Source organism: Haliaeetus leucocephalus, unplaced genomic scaffold, assembly GCF_000737465.1.
Source record: "Haliaeetus leucocephalus isolate CR32 unplaced genomic scaffold, Haliaeetus_leucocephalus-4.0 Scaffold262, whole genome shotgun sequence".
NCBI classification, from domain to species: Eukaryota; Metazoa; Chordata; class Aves; order Accipitriformes; family Accipitridae; genus Haliaeetus; species Haliaeetus leucocephalus.
The window spans coordinates 2,925,781-2,946,791 of NW_010972698.1; the positions used below are offsets into that span (position 1 = coordinate 2,925,781).

Genomic DNA, 21,011 nt, shown 5'->3' on the forward strand with positions numbered 1-21,011 from the left:
TTTGAAATATGCAGAGGTGAGAGTCTGTGATCCCTGGAAGAGCCAAGACCCACGTACGATCTGCCATATGGCTGCAGGCACCTATGGGATCCAATAAGAAGACTGTCAGCAGTTTTTCATTTGCACTCGCATAGCAGGATGCAAGGTGCATGCATCTCTTCATGTCTTCCATGTAAAACATCTGGAGACAACGGGTGAGGCATTAGCAAGATAAATACATGGCCAAGCCCCAAAGAGAGAAGACAGACTGGTGCTAGGAGAAAAAAATAAATTATGTTGTATGCTTAACAGCCTACCACAGGAAACTGGTTGAGAGGGTTAATGATGGTAAGTATGAGAAGCAGCTCCTTCTTTTCTCACAAGGTTTTCCTTGCCTGAATCTCATCAAGCCACAAAGAGCTTCTCTGAGGCTTCTTGTCCCCACTAGATGATTGTTTTACCCTTGTTTTCTTTTGTTCCTACTTCCACCATTGATAGCAGCCTGAGGGAAGAGGGGTGGGGAAATATGTTGCTTCTGCAAAAATCATTGTAGGAAGAATAGCCAGAACATAAATGATACTGTTTTGGCTTCAAAAGGGTAAGCAGGTGTCTTAGGAGTCCCAGAAGAGCGATGTGCAAGCTTGTACAAACAACCTCCGAATCACGCCTGTTTGTTATTCACACAAACAGAGTTGAAACCGTCTGAATTCCTCAGTTCCCAGAATTCAGATGGTGCACAATGGCCCATAATGAACAGCACCTGTGCTTACCTCAATTACCACACAGAGCCGAACAACAGCAAGAAGGGCTTTCAAGAATATTTTTTCAATAATAGATTTAGTTATGTCTTTCATAATTGGATTCAAAAGCTCAAAATTTCATTTTGCAACTTGTTCATGAAATTTGTATGAAAAAGTCTGGCATTTATTCAAAAGAAATAGTCTATGAACAAGAAATTGCAAAACAGCCAACTGCTGGTAACTAAGCAGCCAAATTATAGTCCAAGCACTTGGCAAATACACCGTCTTTTTTATTATTTCAGTAATTGAATTTCTGTTAAAGCGCGGAGCATCATTTAACATCAGGAATTTATTTATAATACAATAGTGTTTCAGTAATAAATGCATTATTATTGTCACTTTTAATGGAGTCTTATGTATTCCCTCAGAGACTATGTGGCAGACTCTGAGACAACCACTGCATCAGTGTTGTTTGTAGACAATTGAATTAATTGGAGACAGGGTCATTAACTCGACCTGAATACCTCTGATTGCTTCTGTAAATAAGGTTAGAGAGCAAATGGCTAATCTTTGTTGTCATTATAGATTCTTTTTTACATTTTCACACTGCCTTGTATATTAAGATCATTTTGCTAAGCAGCTTTTCAGGCTGTCGTCGTGTTTACAGTATTGTCTTGCATGGCATACAACCGTAATTGTATCAGACTTACATTTCATTTCCCATATCTATATAAAACATGATACTAGAGAGAGACCTATTCTGAATTGCAGCACATAAAAACCATTGGACCAACAAATTAATAAACCAAAATGAATAAGCTGTAGCATTAAAAAATAATCAAATCACAAAACAAAAGTTGATTTTGTTTGCTTTTGTTTGAAAATTCCAACCTGCGAGACTTGCCAGGGATAATATAGTGAGTCCATTACTCAGTTGGGAACATGACCCGCAAGGCCAGCTCTGTGTATACCAGCCTGTGAGTTAAATGTTATCCGGACTTTTGGCATGGATTTTCTTGGAAAACGAGCAGCAGGCTGTCATTTAAGCACAGATAGAACACAGATATTTTTCAAGGAGAGATCCAAAAAAAGGTTGTGAGCACACTGTTCCATTTCTCAACAAACTTAATAAAGAATGTAGCCTGAGAGGCCTAGGAAGGCATGTGTCAGGAACAAGAGACATCGTCAACTTGAGAATGAGGTCAGGTTCACATTGAACTCAGGGATACCGCCTTGTCATCACTCCCATATTCCACCATATACTTAAAAAAACACATTGCTTTCTCAGAGACGGTCTTGTAAGTGGAAGAAAACAGCTGGCAGTGTCTTATAATATGCCTGGTATTTGCATGTATTTCTTTCATTCTAAATTTATATTCAAGATGGGCTTGAACCCAAACCCCAGATATGCAGTGTGAGTTATCCAAACTCTGGAGCCAAGTGTGGGATCCTGAGTCCATCTGTAACCTAGACGATAAGTGATGTTTTATGAATTCAGATTCAAAAATAACAGCCTCTCCACTTCAAAACTAGCAAGTACAGCTTTCAGCTTCAGAACTCTGCCCATGTCAAACTCCCATTGACAGTCTGTTGGTGCAGGAATCCAGCCTGACTTGAGTGTGGTGGGAGGAACATGCTGCCACGCTACGTTTTCTCTCAGCAGCCTCTGCACAATTCACTTATAGGAACATTTAGGGATGTTGTTTCGTTTAAAAAACAAAGGAGGAAACAAAGCATTGACTAGATGCTAAATTGTTCCGGGGTTTTGAAGGCATCGTCTGAACTTACAGACTGGCCTTGTAGGTTTTGCTCTGCAAAAAAAAGAGAGAGAGATCAGCCAAGCAGTGCTACTGCTGAGCAGATCCAGCTTAGTACTGATCTGAAATTCAGCCTGAGCATTTTAGGTCTGGGCCACAGTGTCTCTGTCTCTCCTTGCGCGTTTGCAGGGGATGCAAGCACTGGTGGTGTTCACGTTGGAGCAGTTGGGCCCACTCAGCCTCTTTGAACATTTGTGCTCCCTTCTACTGTAGGGGCTGACTTTTGAGCCCTGTCCTTTGTTCAATTTAGCTTTATTGTCCCTGATAGCCCAAATACTGCAGGCAAAATTAGGGTGGGGGTTTTTTTTAATTCTAATGGAGAAAATAAGTCAATACTTCCCTACTTCCCTGCTAGTGGAGTGACATCTCGCTACTGATTTTTGTCATTAATGAGCAAGAGAGCTTCAGGTCTCATGTAACAGGCAACCACCATGCCACACTAGAGCATTAGGAGATTGAGGCTGTCTGGGCAGATGTGCGAAGAATGCATTTGCACCTTACTAAAGGAATGATTATCAAGTTGAAAACAATAAAAAGTTCAAGGGAGATCGAACTTTGCCTATTTACTCTGTATCCATGAGGGGTTTGGGTCTTCCTGACCTTTTCTTGTTGGCAGACCTTCAACAAATCATTGCTGATACAATAACCCTTCATCAGTCTGAGGAAAAAATGGATGGTGGTAATGTTGAAAAACCCATTTCTTGTAACTCAGGAACATAAGTGTCCAGAATGAAAGCTTCTTAGCTGGAAGGTTTTTAAGAAGAAATCGTTTAACTAATCCTAAAGATCTAAATTGTTTTGTCCATATTGAAAAAATTGAAAAAATGTCGCTTTTTTCAGCAACCCATTGACAAAACCCACTTTATACTCAGGATTATGGTCACTCCACTTCTCTTTTCCTGAACCCCTCTTGGGGAATACAGTGTTTGTCTACAGTCCTTTCCAGGTCAGATTTTAACTGCCTCTGCCAGGCATCCCAGTTTCTCTCAGCCTAGGTTAAGAAAGCAGGCGGTGTGACAGAGGGGATAAAGTACCGAAGGAACACTTCAGGAGGGCATCCAGTGTTGCAGCTGTTACTTCTGGTGATCCCAACTAGTCTTTCCCATTTAAATCAAAGCTGGCTCCAAACTTGTCCTCAGCATGCACAGAGGCAGTGCAATCCTTCTATTTGCAGTGTTTTGACTTGACCCACAGAGCTCCATCCTGAAGGTGCTGAGCACCACCAGCTCTCTCTGGAAGACATGGCAATTCTGTTTGCCCACAAGATCCCCGCAAGCAGGTGTGGAAGCTAACAGGATCTTTCCTTTATTTTGGTGTTGATGAAGAAGGCTGAAAGGCAAGATTTTCAGCCAGATAAGGTTAAAGAATTAAAGATTCTCTGTTTCCTTTTGCTGTCATTCAAAATAACAAGCATAGAAAATTCTGTTTAAAATAGCTGAGCCTTTTGACTTAAAGGGTTTTCATGTCAAAGATTTAAGATGTCAGATTTAAACATGACACTGATAGTATTAAGCAAAGTATGAGAGCAGATACTTGTAGTAACTGTCATTTTTTTTGACTGTTTATTAATGGCCTTTTGTGATTTACAGTGAATGTTGTGAAGGATCTTCAGGTCCATTTATCACTCAAAGAAGCACCTTTTTTTCCTTAATACCTATGTATGTCATAATTAAGGGTGGATGCTGCTTAAAGATTTAGCTCTGTTCTTAACATAAGATCTTTCAAGATGATATTTAATCCTAAATAGATTTAATACCCTTTTTTGTAATCTATAAAGCAGTGTATTATGTAACTGACAAAAATCAACAGCATTAAAAGGAGCTCACATTAGACAGAAATATAGAGAAGGTTTAGGTTTTCACTCCAAGTGGTGTTTTTTGCCCCATTTTAAAATAAATTGTAAGGAAGACACGTTATAGCATTCAACTTTATTAATATTTTACTAGACAGGTTTCTCCTTTTTCAAAAAACAAGTCATGTGTGCTGAAGTACATCTTTATATCCATGAAGGGCTCTGGTGATGTGCCATAAATTCATCATGTGCCTTTAGGAATACTTCTTTAAAAACTATTTCAGAGTAATTGCCCATTATTAATAATGATGATTCCTTTTTACTATTATGACAGTAGCAGTGAAACTAAGTGTCTGCTTGTCGTTTTCATTAGTGTCTGTGTACTTCTGTGGCCCCTGTTATCCAACAACTTAAATCTGATGAATGTAAATATGCTTCGAGTCTCACAATGCTATCTGTATTAAGAACAGGAAAGAAGCGCCAGCAATTGAATTATTTGGCCCATTAAATCCCAGAGAGACACAGGAATCGAACCAGTTTGCTAGTGTCAGACCAGTGCTATAACCACAGGGTTGTCTGTCTTTCAAAGGTGCAGTAGTCATCTCCATAGAGGTGGATTATTTGTGCCTTAATTGTTTGAGTACATGCCTAAGAGCCATGCCATGCCTCTAGCACCAATCCTGCTGTTTCATGCTTTGTACAGTGTATAATGCATGGAGATTGCTACCAGTTGGTGAGCAGCTGAAGCTCATTTAGTAAAATATTACCCAATTTGTTCTGATTGTACTCAGTTTTTATCTCTGCCCTTTTCTGGATTGCTTGTTTTACTTGTCATGCTCCTGACAGTAGCCACAGTTGGAGCAATCTTGGCCCTTTTCTAAACAGGGCTGGCTTTAACAGACTGCAACAGGCTGTTTTCCCTTCTCTGGCTTGCAGAGACTCGTGTTCCTGGTTCATGCTCTTTGCTCTGGTCTGGAAGTGGTTATGCTGCAGATCTGCTCCCAAGGGATTCCCCTGGAGAGTAAATCCTCAGACAGTTTCCTGAGCTGACGTTGTGCCACTTGTACATAGCGCACAGGTGTGAATGACTGCGTGTGTGCTGTAAAGCTCTGGAAAATCAGGATATGCCTTTTGGCACCTTCTCAAGCTCAGAGGTGTTGTCTTATACAGGGAAGGAAAAAGAAATCCTACTTTCTCATGTTTTCTGACTGCTTCGTTGCTCAGTATAGTAAAATTAGCTTTCCTCAGATAGCAGATGAGACTGGAAATGTTGAGGATTTGGAGGTGTCATAGGGATCCATCTGCATCAGTGTGTTTTGGTCCCATAGCTCCCAGTTCTCTTCCCATTGGGCTCTGTAAGCTGGATTCTGTTTTCAGTTAGAACTGAAGTAGAACTGTGTTAGAACGAGCAGGGTAGTTCATTTACAATGTTATGTGTCCAAGTTTCTGCTGTACATGTATGACAAAAAAGCCGACACTTTGCTTTTAGAGGTTCACTTTGGATGTTTTTTATCATGATCACATTTGGACTTTCTGCTGAAATAAGTAAAATCAAAGTGCAAATAAGTGACTCATTAAAAAACAGTTTATGTTAATTTAAAATAGTAAACAGTAGAGGGATGGATATGTACTTCTAAACTTTCACAGAAGATTCACAAAGTATATTGAAAGATGCAGTATTCCAAGATCTCCTTTGTGGCAAATAAATAAATTTCTCTGTATCAATACTCATATCTAGCTTGATTCAGTGGGGCAATATTGATATAATAAAATGGTTCCTTTTACATCAAATGAGGCCCTTTGGAGTCTCACAGTAAGAGATAGTATTCTTGTTCTTCTAGATGCCAGACAAACAGTAGCACATCAAGGCATAGTACAAATAATGCTCTCTGACACTTGAATCCATTCACTAAAATACTGTACATCAAAAAGTCTACATACATTGCATTCCCTGAATAATATCATGCTCACAAAATTGTTTCCAAACTCTGAGGTGAGCAGGGTGATGCATGCACAAATCATGGATACAGTATTGCTTTTAATATGCAAAATCCCCTTCTCTTCCACGTCAAGTGTGTATAAGAGTGCTGTGAAATTGGAAGGAGAGCAATTACCATACCAATAGTTCAGAAAGTTTTTTATGTGCACCGTTAGGGATGTGCCATTAAAATTCCTCCTCTTCTTTTTGTTTTTTATAATTTCACAGGCAGTTTGATATGTTACACCTGTTCTTTATTGCAGGTGTGGTAAAGACTCAGAATTTACTGTAGCCCAGGAATAAAAGCCAGAAAAGGGTCAGAATAGGGCAGTAGAAACAGTACCATGGTTAAAGTCACATTGCAGATGTATATACACAGTTCCACCTAGGATTTGTGGCTAATGTAATTCTTTATTGGAAGGCTTTGACCTTGTTACGGATTCTTGGCAGCTTTTCCCCACTCTATTCATTACTAATGCAAGCTGTCAATCACTTTAGTTCTGCTTTGACATAGATTGTGGCTCATAGGAGTTAGCTCTGTCATTCTTTTTATTTCTTTCATCTTTACTATCCTTTTTTATGGTCTTTAAAGCTGGAAGTATAAAAGGGTTATATGTATATGAAAAAAATCTGTTTCAGTAACTCTATCAACCTTGTTATAAACAGTCTTTGATTAAAACAGTTACTTTTGAACACAGTAAAATGAGAATGTGGCTTTTTACATACAACATCTTGTAAATTACCCTCCCCCTCAAAATAAATCAGAACTCCTATTTGCATTACAGTGTTCAGGTTTGATACAGGCAGATCAGCTGCCACATCCTGAATAACATATTAGAGAGGTTTTCCCTCTCCATGTGTTTTGACATGAGAGAGCCATCAGAAGTGATGTCTTACTATGCGTGCTAATGTCAGCTGAAGTAACAATTTCCACACCTTATTTCATTTCATTGACCTGGATGCTGATTAATATTTTAAAAGGGCTTGATACAGGTTTTCAGTTCCTGTGTCAACCCAATCTTTGAAAGTTTGGATTTGAATCCTACCAGCCTGATGGTAAATAATTTAATACTAACCAATGGAAAGGCAGTGAACAAATAATTCAGAGCAATCCTTTTCTTTAAAAAGCAATCTAATGGCAGTCATATATAAGTTTGAAGATATAGATGTGAACAATTAATTATAAAAAAATGGCAGCTCCCTTTCAAATTAGAAGAGAATATTACTTCCTGATAATGGTGTAAGAATAGAAGAGAAATAAAACTTCGTTATTGAACAGTTACGGTATTAAATTTTGACACTAGATATTAATCTGCTAGGTGCTGCTCCACTATTATCTGCTAGAATAATGAAGCAGCCTTTTTTGAACATTTACACAGAATTCAGTGAGCCCAGTAATCCTAGTAATGCCTCTCAGGTTCACAGTTTTTCTGAAAAATAGACTCTGGAGAAGAGATTGGGCTAGCTTCTGAAAAGCTGAAACCAGTTTGTTCCTCTATCTCTTCTCTCAGAATAAAGTGTAGTGAGTGGGAGAGTAACAGTATCCCCCCAAGAGTGAGTGTTACATCTACTCTGGTAGATGCTGTAGTGTGGGTGTAGTGCACAAAAGTCTTGCTTAGAGCTGGGTGCGCACTTTTCAGTGCCCGGTGCAGAGTCTTTGTTCTGAGGAATTTGCATTTTAAATAGACAAGCCAGATTAAGGATAGGCAACATAGTCTCTCTTTTACTCAGCAGGAACGGATGCACAGACGTATTTTCTTCTCAGATACAAAGGAAAATTCATCCAAGTCCCAATCCAGTGCCTCAACAGGAAGATCACCCAATCTGTCAAGTCTATAGTCACTTTTCCAGATTTCATTGATCAAATTTTCCCTAAATATAGGGCTGTGCAGTACAGCAACCTTTGTAGAGTGCTGCGTCTTGTGGAAATACATTGCCAGCATTGATGTGCTGTTGACTCACTGGTCAGTTCCCATCTACAATTTCCCACTGCCCAGCAGCGCTCTGCTTTCTCAAAGTTTACATTTTGATTTCTGGGTAGAGCAGTAGAACAAGTGGCTAATTCATCGTAACCCTAAAAAGGAAGGGTTGGAATGAATAAACCTATTGTTGGAGGGCACCATGTATTTGCCAAATTCTCTTCACAGCAATTAACATGACTACATCTAATTGGTGAAAAGTTTAGAGAGATAGCTAAGGACTTGTGAGGAATTTTTGTTCCTTGATGAGTTTTACTGCAGAAGTCTGAATTATACAACTTTTTTTTACATATGTATTTACAGGGCAAAAAGTTTATTATTTTTCTTATTATAGATTAATGAGTCTTGGTATTTCACATTATCTTTGTTGTAACTACCAGGTTTAATCTTGAAAATCATTTATTACAACAGTAGAGTAAATGATGTGTTGAAAATAATATAATAGTCTAGATGATGACAACAACAGCAACAGAAGTGTAAGCTGCATGTTGGGCCTTCAGTTCTCTAGGCCACATAATAATCCAGACACATAATAATGCCATGTCTGCTTTAATTTGCTTTGGAAAAATAACCCATGAGTTAAAAAACAGACAAGCTGCAGGGAGACATTTAAATTTAGGCAGATCACCCGTACCAGTGAACTGCAGTGAAAGGAAGATGGTTGATGTGTGATGAGCTGGATACAGTTCCTCACTAGAAGCCATCAGCAGCCACATACCTGCAAGTCTCAGCTGCTTTGTAGTTAAGCTTGAGCTCAACAAGTGCTGAAAACCACTGGTGGGTACTGGTGATACTGGTGTTTGTCCCCTCCTTCAAGCCATTTCTCATCTCATACTTTGTGCTCAGGCTGTGCACAATCATGCTGCCCAGCAGCAAGGGACAGGGAAGTGCCGCGTGCTGCACAAGCAGAAGAAGGGAGATAGGTGAAAGTGCTGCAGAAGAGCTTCCTTCCAGATTGCTTCCAGATGTGCAGGTCTCTTCTGTCCGCTTCATTGTTTGGTAGCAGGGAGGAGACCAGCTTACCAGTCTGCAGGCAACTAGAGACATCATCATGGTTCTCCTCCCACCCACAGTATGGGTGTCACTCCAGTGTCCCTCAGCTCCATGGCACAGGAGAAGCTACTCTGGGGAGGGGTAAGCAGACGCTGATCCATCTGGCCTGAGCAATGGGGATCCTTGCTGCTGAGTCACGTGTGTATTTTTCCTCCCAGATAGCACACCCGTGGTCAGGGCTCTGGGTCAGGGCAGAGCATGTCTGACTGCCCTGCAGGATTCAGCTCAAGTGCTGAGCACAAAGCTTGAAAAACGGGGAGAACAAAATCAAAAGGAGGGCGAAACTGATGTTTCCATTAACTGGAGAGAGGCCTCGTACTTAGAGAATGTGACAGGCCTGCACTGAGTATGAGGATGATTGTAATACCTCTAATGTTTGCTTTGTGTGTTTGGATTGCAAGCTCTTTGGCCCAAGTACTGTGTCTCATCATGTATTTACTCAGATCCCAGCACAGCGGGTCACTGGTCTCAGTAGGGGCCTCCAATCTCAAGTGATAATAATGAACTGGCTTTCTTCTAAGTGTTATTTACCCAAACAATACTGTGTTCCATTGTGCAGCATTGTTTTTATTAATATTTTTTTTCAGTTCAAATGAAATAAAAATGTTGTCCACCCAAACACTGAGGAACAATATGAGTGCTCATCTCCTGCTGGGAAATAAAAATTCAAGAGTTTGGAATACCAGTGCTTCCTGCCCCCTTTAGTCACTTTGAGGACTTGTGTCTGATGATAAAATGCTTTAAATCCATTTTAAACCTTGTCCGGGCTGGCATTCCCTGTCTGGATCTTAGCAACACAACAAAGCTTGCTTTGAAAGTCTCTAAGAGAGGCAACCCCCAGTTCATGTAGTTGATACTTATGTGAAGAAGCCCAATTTATTTGTATAACAGCTGCTTGAATGCACATTTGCAGAATCTATCCCTGCATCTTCTAAAACATGATTTAACTTCAAAGCTGAAGAAGTCTTTAGGAAGACTGCAAACCAACCTGTTCTTTTGAACTAGAAGTTACATATTATTTAAGGAAAAAACCCAGAAGACAACCCAGAATCTCTCCATGAAACTCATTTTATTGGAAGCAAAGATTTTTTTTCCATGCATTTGTGTGTGAAAGGTCTGTATATTTTCTTCTGTTCTGCTGAATAGCATTATTAGAAGTTGATTGTGCGTGTAGCTATGTGCAAGAGCTCTCTCTTTAGTAAGGTGAGATGCTAGGAAAGGCATTTGGGGTCTTATCTGATTGTTTTGCAAAGCATACAAACAGAGTTACTCTCAACCCAAACTACATGATGAAAAGTGAATGCTTCTACTTTAAAAATGTAGATCAGCAATGATGCCTTCAGCATGAAACCGCCCGATGTAGCCAAGGCATAATTTTATTATCCCAGATGAAAGACAAATATGACCTCATTGTGTTTTGTATGAAAAACATTATTTTGAGTCTGTCTGGTTCCCGCAAGCTTGCTGGGCTGTGTTATTCGGTAATGTTTGGCATATGATAACTTTTTCTGAGGCTGGTGTGCAGAAAGAAAGAAAATAAGGCCAGGTTGGAGCTGCCATCTATTTCCATGGTTTTATTCTTGCCCTTTGAGTTCTTTGTCAGACAGTTGCAGTCTCCTACAGTACAACTCCAGTTGTTTTGTGTAAGCGCATCCCAGCTACAGTGTCAGTTCTCTTCCAGAGTGCTAAAAGACGTAGGTTGTGTTTAAAGGCTAGAAAGGTCTGGCCTTAGCTGCTGGGACACTGGCTTTTCCTTCTTTGATCTATTATAAGAGGTGATATTCTTTAAATCAGTTATCTTAATGAGAGCAAACTTGCCAGCACTGACAACAGAGCATTTTCTTAGGCAGATCTACACAGATGTGTGAGCAGCCCCACACACATCCTTCTCTATTCGGGTTGCCTGGGCATAAACCACCCCAGGCAAGGAGCTTTGTCACTGCAAGAGTCTGGTGCAGGTTTATGTGCCCTGCTACAAAGGTGCATTAATTCCCTGCAGGAACTGGGCTGCAGGGGACGTGGCTGATGCCCCACCAGCTCGGTGCAGTCACGGGCCCCGCAACTCTCTGCAGGACCAGGCAGGCAGGCGTGTGTCCTGCCCTGAGCTCTCGGAGAGGCTGCGGAGCGCTAAACAGCTCTTCGTCTTCACAGCCCGCTCTCTGCTAGGGTTGTGGGAACTGGAGTTTTCAGCAAGGGTGAAACATGAATATTACTATGTTCACTTCCATTTGGGGGTGAAAACGGAAAGTAGAAGTGAAATAGATGAAGCTCACAGATTTAGGGGAAAAGTGATTTCTAAATTACAACTTCATTGCTCTGATAATTCCATAAATAACATTTTTTTCAAGGCTGATGTTTCATTTTGGTATTTTAGAATGGAATTGTCATGTTTGCCCTCTCAGTTTGGGAATCCTTGAAGTTTTTTCTATTTTTTCCTTTTTGTTTCTTCTTGGAAACAATTGTAATGAAGTAGGAAAACTCAGTTTTCATCTACTTTTAGTGTTTTCCAAATAGAAAATATAAGACCAAAATTACAAGAGATTGAATTGAAAGGCAAACTCCCCTGCAAACACATTCGCTTTTGCTCCACTGTTCTGTTTCCTTGTTTACTGTAAAAAAGAAGTGAAAAATGTATTTCCTTACACTTTCTTGAGCTTCACTGAAAAGGAGGGATAAAGAAAGAAAAACAAGTGCACAAATGATTTCCAAAAATAATTACATTGAATACAAAGTGTAAGATCCATTTTTTAATTCAGCAATGTTTAGGTTTCTGTAATATATTTGGAAATACCCATATTTTTTAAAGCATCTGTTTTGATTTACCTGTTACTTCCAGTTCAAATTTTTTAAGTAGCTCTACTTGAGTCAGTTGAGTGAAGAACCTCTAGAAGAAGAAAAAAAAATATATATGCACTTAATGAGCAACAAAGTTAGTGATCTGTAGCAATTACCCAAGTGAGTAATTTTGTTTCATTAATGCACCCTAAAGCACCAAGCTGTTTTGTCAATGGGCACTGCAGGGCCATTGCAATGCTCAAAGAGACAGTTATGTTCCCAACTGTGGTGTAAGGGATAGGTTTACCAACAAGGAGGGAGAGAGAAAGTAGCTTAGCGTAAGAAGAAAATTAAAGATCATCTATTATTGTCACGGAAGCCAATGGCAATACTTGTAAAGACTCTAGCAGAGCAGGGACACACATCAGTTTTTTCTGGCTTTTCCAACTTCCAGTTTCTTGGTTACTGTGTTTTTTTAAGAGGGCATCTTGATGCACATAGCATCTCAGTTTGAAAGGGGAAGGAGTCATGTACCTGGCTTACTTGAATCCTTGTCAGAGGAAAGTAGAAAAGCAGATGGCAGAAACAAAGGCAAAGCTGTATTGTAACTTCTAGGCATCTCTGGATCACTCAATATGGGACACACACGGTGTATGATATATTAAGGTGAAGTATTGAATATCCATAAAGGACTACTAGCAAATGGTGTCAATTTTCAAACACTTTGCTTTGTCAGCTTCACAAATTTAAAATCAATCATCAAAAAGTCTCTGTATAGATCAGCTGAAGAGACATAAAACCTTATGGTTATCTCCCTGACAAAAAAGTTGAAATTAAAGATGGGTTTATAAAGACTCAGACTGGCAGAATTCTGTAGTGCTAAAAACTGGGGTCATCCAACCTCTCAGTTTAGAAATAAACACTGAGGAAAAACAATGACATCCAGTACACTGCTAATAAATACATCTTGGAGGACAGTTGAACACGCAGAAAAATAGATTTCACAGAGCGGCTTATTTTCAGCATGAATGCCATTTTCTCACTGCATTATCATAAACATGAGAGAAAAAAACAGTTATAAATAAAAAATTCTTGGGCAGTCCCTGGAGACTTGTCAAAAATATGTAGGTTTTGTATGCCACAGTGTAAAAGTATTCATTAAAATTAATTTTTAAAATGCCCTGTCCAATATTTGTTGCCTGATGTCCTTCCTTTGATCATAAATTATAAATGAACTGGCAAAAAATGAAGAAACCATGATTCCATTAATGAATTATTTAAGTGTGATTGTTAGTTTTCGCAATCATTGGGCTAATAAGCTCAGGCTTATGACACTGAAGTGTTTCTCATTTGAGGGTGATGATGATGGCAATGTTATTAACACCATTATCAGTGTGTCCCGTGAAGCGTAAACCCAACCGGCTCCTTCGGTGGCTACGCGGTGGCATGGCCGCTGGAGCTTTCATTGGGTCTGTACTGCAGGAGAGGGAGTTGACACTGAGGAAAGTCGGTGTGAACGGGGTTCGCTGGGTGGCTCCCCTCAAGGCAACACTTTAAAAAAGACAAGCAGCATACTGACACAAGAGGATCTTCTCCCCACAGCAGCCTGCCGGTGCCGGCGGCACATGCAACTGGCTTGGCCCATTCCAGCGGTGGCTCCGGGAGCTCCAGCGAGTCCGAGAGCAGCTCCGAGTCCGACTCCGACAGCGAGAGCAGCTCCAGTGACAGCGAGTGCAATGAGGAGTCACGCAGTGCCACGCCAGAGGTAAAGCCACACTCGGCTCCTCCCCAGTAGGGTCTTGGAAGGGGGAAGCGTGAAGGAGAGTGAAATCCCTCTCCCTGTTAGGAAAGTTGGAGTTCTGTGCTGTGTGATGCTGTCAACTTTTTTCTCCCCTTACAGTTTTATGAGTATGACCCACATACTCATTCTAGCTTTTGGAAGAATCCTTCTGGCCTACATTTGAATTGCTTTAAAGAAATATTTAGATTTTTGCCAGTAGCTAGAGAAGATTTTATTGACACAGTATTCAGCTGGGACTAAGGAAAGGCAACATGACAAAACTAAGTCTTCAGGGACCAGCTAAACTTTTTAGTTGTATTAAATTTCTCCAGGGCCACATTGTAAACCAGATAAGGAAGCCTAATTAACCATAAATACTCCATAAATACTCCCATAAAACTAGCAGTCACCACTAGTTGACTGAAATAAAAGGGTACGTTAAAAACATTCTCATTTAAAGGGAAAAGCATTGCTTCTGTCTGAGATTTGTTCATTGTTGTTCTTTAAACTGCAGCCTGAACCTCCCTCAACAAACAAATGGCAGCTGGATAAATGGCTAAATAAAGTGAACCCCCACAACAAGACCATCATCAACAATCAAAATGAGCCTCACAGCGAGCCCAGCTCCCAGGCCCAGAGCAACCAGCAGGCCGAAGGGCCAAACAAAGGGAAGCTCAACAGCAGCCTGCCCCCGACTGATTCCAAAGACCGGGCGATCCTTAGTCCCATCCGAGAGAAAGCCAAACCGCGGGTTGCCCAGAAAACCCCAGAGGCAAAAAGCTCCAAGCAGAAGTCACCAGCTCATAATGAGCCCACTTCACAAAGGACTACTGGGAAAAAGCAACCCAAAAAGGTAGAAAGGACTTCCAGTGTAGAAGAGTATAACTGGCCCAAACCAAATAATACCAGCAACACTCCCAAAGAAAAAGACACACAGGAACCCCCTGAGCAGCCAAAGGTTCGAACTAAAGCAGCAGTTGGGAAGACCGCTCCAAGGAAAGAACCACGAACTAGCACAGGTCTCACTTCAGAGAAGAAAAAGTACAGAGGCCCCAGCAAAATTGTCCCTAAGTCCCGGGAATTCATTGAAACAGATTCATCTACTTCTGACTCAAATACAGACCAGGAGGAGAGCTTGCAGGCTAAGGTGTTGCCAGCTTGCACTGGGTCTGGCAATGGCGTCAAAGTGAAGGACTCTGGCAGTAACATCCTCAGCGTAAGTAGTTTAACTAGCAATGGCAGCAACACATCCATTGACCAGACCAGCAATGACTTGGAGGAGCAGCTCTTTTCTCCTATCCCAATCGTACAAAATGAACTTCTGTCCCCACTGAGAGAATACGAAGAACTCAAATCTCTGTGGGTGAAAATAGACCTTAGTTTACTCTCTAGGATACCTGGACAAGAGCCTTTTGAGACCACGTCTGTGAAAAGCGAACCGAGAGAGGCAAATGTGAAACACAGGCGACCGTCTCGAGAGTCTCCTACCCCAGCAGCTGAAAAACCATCCACAAAATCCAAAAGGAAACACAAGGTAAGTCATTTTCATCGTTCAGAGGAAAACACTGAATTTCTGTGCATCCTCGAGGTCAGGACTGCAGTCAATGATTCCTCACTGCACCCGCAGCAGGGCTGTAAGGAGGCATCATAACACTAAGGCTTTGTTGTTTTTACAAAGGACATACATTTACAAGTACATTACAAATTAATATCAGAAACTAGTAAAAAACAAACTCCAGCTGACAAAATCAATGAACAATGTATTTTTTTGAGATTTGTCTTACAAGCTTTTTCACTGTATTTGCTCACTTACTCATTAATTTCCAGTGTTCTGTAATCAGCAGAAAGATTCCCAATGATGAATTCATATTACTACGAGTTCAGCCATACTCAGAAAATATGACTTCCATTTGGAAGGCAGGGTTTTATTGTCTGCAGAATTAAGGCATTTTCACCACTGGCTTAAACAGGCATAGCTTCATTAAAGTCAATGGAATGGTGCTTGCTTATGCTCCTGGTGAATTTAGTCTTTATATTGTTTTCTTGCGTAAACAAATGTGATTCATAGAAATATCATTTGCTTAACTAGCTGCTTTCTCTACACAGCTACCTGAAAAAGCAAATATATTTTGACTTAAGGCATTATGTTTTATCATGTGTTTTATGTTATTTGTGCCCAAGGGTTTCCTATCTTGTGGGATATGACAGTGCACTTGAAACTAAATGTGTTTTCAGAAAAGAAACTGAAGTTTTATATCATAAATGAATTTTTGTAGTCAGTTTTTCCAGCTGAAATGTTTGTGCTCTGGTCTGTCCGTGAGAAGTCATCATAGTGTATTTTTTTTATGCCCCAAATTTTATAAATCATCATGAATGTGGCTTCAGCTGTCTGTTCTAGTGGACTTCTTGAAATCCTGAGTTTGAGCAGTCCAGTGGTACGAGAGAGTTAATACAAGACAAAGACAGACAATGCCAGGCAGACACAGGGTCTGCACCCCTGCCTACATGAGTCACTGCACTGGCTCCTTCCCTGTTGAATTAAGTGGAAATAATCACATGAGTAAACTCAGCAGGTTTTTATTCAATTTATATTCTAGCTGTACACTAAAGGCAGAGATGTAAGAAGGAAGGAGAAGAGAAGAAAGAGGAAAGGGATGTATAAATGTCCATGCTTATGTGTATGTATATGTACACCAGGGTGTATATTAATTATACAAAAAACCTTCTTGCTAGGTAACTTAATGGAGTGTCAGTATGATGGAGAAGGAATCTTGGCTAAAACACGAGCATAGTATTGGCAGCTAAACTGAAGGATCCCAGGAAAAAAAAGGGGGGCGGGGGCAGTATATGAACGTTGGAACCTCATAATTTCATTAGCTGGGACTTTGAATCAGAAAGTAACAAAATGAGGAATCTCACTCTGGGGCTGTACAAACATAAGCTGCGCTCTGAAACAGCCCGTTCAGTTGCTGTATGATTGTTCACTGCTACCCAAGGGGAAACAAACCAATTAGGATGACTTGAGGGTATATCAACAGTTGAAACAGGGTAGGGAGAGCCTGATTTGTGTTTCTAAATCATGCTATTAAAAGATTTATTTTAGCCATCTACTAGTGGGCTTGAAGGCTGATATGAAGGTTCCAGTGACAGAGCAGTAATCAGCTTTGCTTGTATCATCTTAGTTCAGGCACAAAAGTCATGCATCAGGGAATCTTTCAAAGCAAATTTTAAACCAGCTATTGCTGTTAATGACTACCCCAGCTCAGTCCTGTAGTCTTTTAGTCCTGTGAGGAATACTTACTCAGGGAAGTTTTCCCATCAACTTCCATTAAGTCAATGAGTAAAAGCTATTTACTTGAGTAAGATTAGGTGCTATCAAGTCATTCCATCTGAATTATTAATTAAATTCCAGTGCACTACAGAAGATAACTACAGCACATGAGGCATTTTGCTTCCTAATTATCTGGCTATGTCACTTGTTATATAACTTCATGTCATGTGTTTGTAGCACGTTTAGTCCTGATTTCAGGTGACTTTCACTTCTCTTAGACTAGTATTTTAACTGCTGCTACCGTAAAGGAAATACACTGAGATTCCTGAGCTCCTCTTAATGGCAAGTGAAATTGTGCATAGATGCTGGATCTTTCAAGCTCTACCTTTTTTGTTAAAGCAGACAGAAAGCCTGGATACCTTTGTTGAAAGCAAGAAGCAGCGCCTGGAGGACCCTTCAGCTTCATGCCTGCTCCCACCTTGTATCTCTCCGATACCGAATCACAGATTAACCAGCACTAAAGAGTAAGTTCTTTTTTTTTCACATAACATTCATGAGGGATTTCGCAGTACAGTTCTACAAATGTCTTTGCTGTAGAGCCAGATGGGCTTTACAGCCCATAAGCATAAATGACCTGGCATTGCTATTCCCATCCATCAGGAAGAGGATCCACATGGTTTTGGATGAGATTCATTCATCCTTCTGATGGACTACAGGAATTCAGAGTGCCACCACAATCCTGGTGTACTCTTCTACCCCCATACTGCATCCTTTCAATGTTCTTTCTTGCCCGCATCATCCTTAACCTCTGTGGCCAGAGAATCCTACTAAAAGCGGGCTTTATTTGATTGCTTGGAATTTATTTTTTTAAATTGTTTTCGTAAGAGACAGTTCTTGGTTTTATTGAATGAAATAGTGACTTTGATGTTCACTTCACCAGCTCTTATTCTTTAACTGTGTATACAGCAATGCCAGGGGTGACAATCCTAAATGTTTCAGACATACGTGCTTGGTATTTCAGCAGACATATAATCAAACAGTTTGTGCATTTCAGAGCGTCTTTGAGGGATGGCTATAATGCTTGAGCAAACAGGTGCCACGTAAATAATTATTCTGATTAGTCTAATCACAAGATTAACATTCTATAAATAAGCAAAGAGTCCAATTCCCTTCTGTCATCAGTTTTGTGCTTTTACAGTTTTGAGATGAGGCACTTCTCTCTGCTAGGACAAGCAAAGAATCAAACCCGCAATGTGCTTCTGAAAACAATTTGACTGTGGTAGTACTTAAATTTAGATAAAGTTCAAAAATCATTTAGGAAATAGCACACAAATTTTAAAATCCATAAAGAAGGTTGGGCATCATTTCATTTATACTGGTGTAATTATAGAGTAACTTCAGTCCTTGAACTAACCACTTATTCTACCCCTGAGAAAATCAGAGTTGGAGTCTGGAAAAGGCAGATGGGTTGAAAGTTACAATGTGATCTGTAACATGTTGCACATTTGATAAACATCATGATGGGTGTTGCCTGATTGTCATTGCTAGAAATACAATGAGCAGAGATATATTGCAGAGGGAATCAAGGATTATCCACCCCAACACCTCCACAATCCATTAAAAAAATCTTTCTATTCTTGCCGCCAGCAAGCCCTAAGGATCCACCCCCAACCTGATGTTTCTTAATTTGAGCTTGTTTTCCAGGTCATTAATTTGATTCCTTGGAGCTTTCAAGCCTTTAGTATTCTCTGTTAAAATATAATTGTGTCCATCAATAGTTATTTCCATATGCTAGCTTTTCCTCTGGTCTGCCTCAAGTTTTGAAACACAATTTTCTGACTTCTTTTCCACTGCAGTGATTGGGACCTGGATCACACTGCATTTGTTATTAGTGTCTTCTGCGTTTGCTTGAAACAAATGTAATATCGTTCGATAATTCAGGTCTTCAACTCCCAGAGTTGTGCAACTGAATATAGATCAACGTATTTCCCAAAAGATGAGGGAGCTGGCTGAACTGTGTGACGACAAGTTTCTGGAGAGCCCCAGACTGTTTTTAAGCAGTCAGGAGTGGTTCTGTTCTCCAGAGGGTTAAGTAGAGTTTTAAGGAGAGGCAGACAAAAGGGGAAGGTGAAAGTACACTGTTCAAGGGCATGGGGGAAAATAACACTTCAGTGGTAAAAGGTTGAAAGACAGGCTTTGCCATTTGCTCCTTTATTCCCAAAGGTTCTACGTTTTCTTTCAGAACTCCTAAGTCTCTGCGCAAGGACTTTGAGAAATGAGGGTGATTCAGCTACAGGTGTGATGATGAGGTTCACCCATTAAGAAGGTGTTACGTCCCATGGTGGATGCTCTCACTCGGGAGGAACCTTAGGTCTCTCCCATTAGAACTTGATCCCTGTGCCAACAAGCCAAGTTCCCCAAGGCAGACTTCAGAGGCTTTCCTTGGGCTTTTTTATAGATACAAGAGTCTTTTGACAGAAAGACCGTGATCTCTGGGCCAAAATTTGTAGGCATTCAGAAGTCTGGAGGAATCAGTGAAAGATAGGCCACACCTGTGCTTTTGCAGCTCCCACTGGCTGCCTATCTATGGTTTAGGCATTTGAATACATTTCTGTCATAATCTTTCCCTAAGTATATGGGCTCAATAAAGCAAGCAAAGATGCACAATTAATTTTTAAAGGGTTACATGTCTAATATGGGCAATTATATGCCTAATTTCCACAAGTTTCTATGACTACATGTACAATTTGAGTGTAGAAAATTCAAATGGTCAGTTGTGAATTTAAAAGCCATTTGCACAACCAAAGAGCCGGTTTGTATTATGTAGTCATTGCATAAGCAACTAGTTATCTCTCTCTGTTCCTTCCCTCACACATTCTGGGGCTGATGCCTTTTCCTAAATCTGACGTGACGCTTATAATTATTCCAACTATTGCCACTGTATTTTCCTTATTTCTGATATTTTGTAGCAAATTAAGGAATAGATGATACTGTGTTTTGTCCAAGTAATTCATAGCAATACCTTGAAACACTGCTGTGAGGCTGGATTTTTGTCAGACCAGCTGCCCGCTTTGCAGCAGAGGATTATTTATGTATTTACTTGCTTGCCAGAGCAATTTTAATTTAAGCATTAATTGTATGTGCTGCTGAATACCATTTATATCTGAATACCTGATTGGTAGACCCAGTCCAGACAGAGCACTATTCACCAACATTTGGCAGTTTGTAACAACACAGAGAGTTATCTGCTGATGCAAACTGTGAGTCTGAATTTCAGACTAGACTCATACCAGTGAAACATGCCTGCCGTCTTCACAGGCACGCTAGAAGTCTGTCTGAGGCAAGCATTTCAGCCTGTTTTCCAGGATTTCCTGATCCCTTTTGTTTGACCTTTAGTTAAAGATGCACCTGTACTTGGCAACATATATTAGCCAATCCCTTGGGTAGTCACAACAGCATTCACTGGGGTTCGTTCACGGCAGAGGCAGCCTTCTACATCTATGACAATGACTTCAGCTTCATTCAGTTGCTGCCATATGGTCCAAGCTAATGCAGGAGTGACCTTTCCCTGCTAACCCCCTGCAGAAAATCAGATACACCGTCAATGTGCAGCATTTCATTGTGGACTGGGAGAGTAGAGGCAAAGGAAAGCCAAGTGAGTGCTATAGACAATGGCTTTGTCTCTCTAATAGGCCAGAGATACCACTGCATACCACAAGGAGTGGATAAAAAAAGGGCAAAGAAAGGCAGCTTGAAATGTGAGAGTAGATGGAAATTCTCTCTCCTTCACACACTGACCTCTTGTTGCCTGCTTGCTTGCTTTCTACCCTAAAAGAAACCAGGCTGA

At 40.4% G+C, this 21,011-nt stretch overlaps 1 protein-coding gene across 1 annotated transcript in view; it reads left to right on the top strand.

Moving 5' to 3' along the window:
• AFF2 (AF4/FMR2 family, member 2) overlaps positions 1-21,011 on the top strand; it is a 257,496-nt gene that overhangs the window by 206,644 nt on the left and 29,841 nt on the right. Inside the window, exons 9-12 of the mRNA XM_010569133.1 lie at positions 13,469-13,521; positions 13,716-13,878; positions 14,408-15,427; positions 17,564-17,688. Of these exons, the coding sequence (XP_010567435.1) occupies positions 13,469-13,521; positions 13,716-13,878; positions 14,408-15,427; positions 17,564-17,688 (1,361 nt within the window). The remainder of the gene's footprint in view (positions 1-13,468; positions 13,522-13,715; positions 13,879-14,407; positions 15,428-17,563; positions 17,689-21,011) is intronic.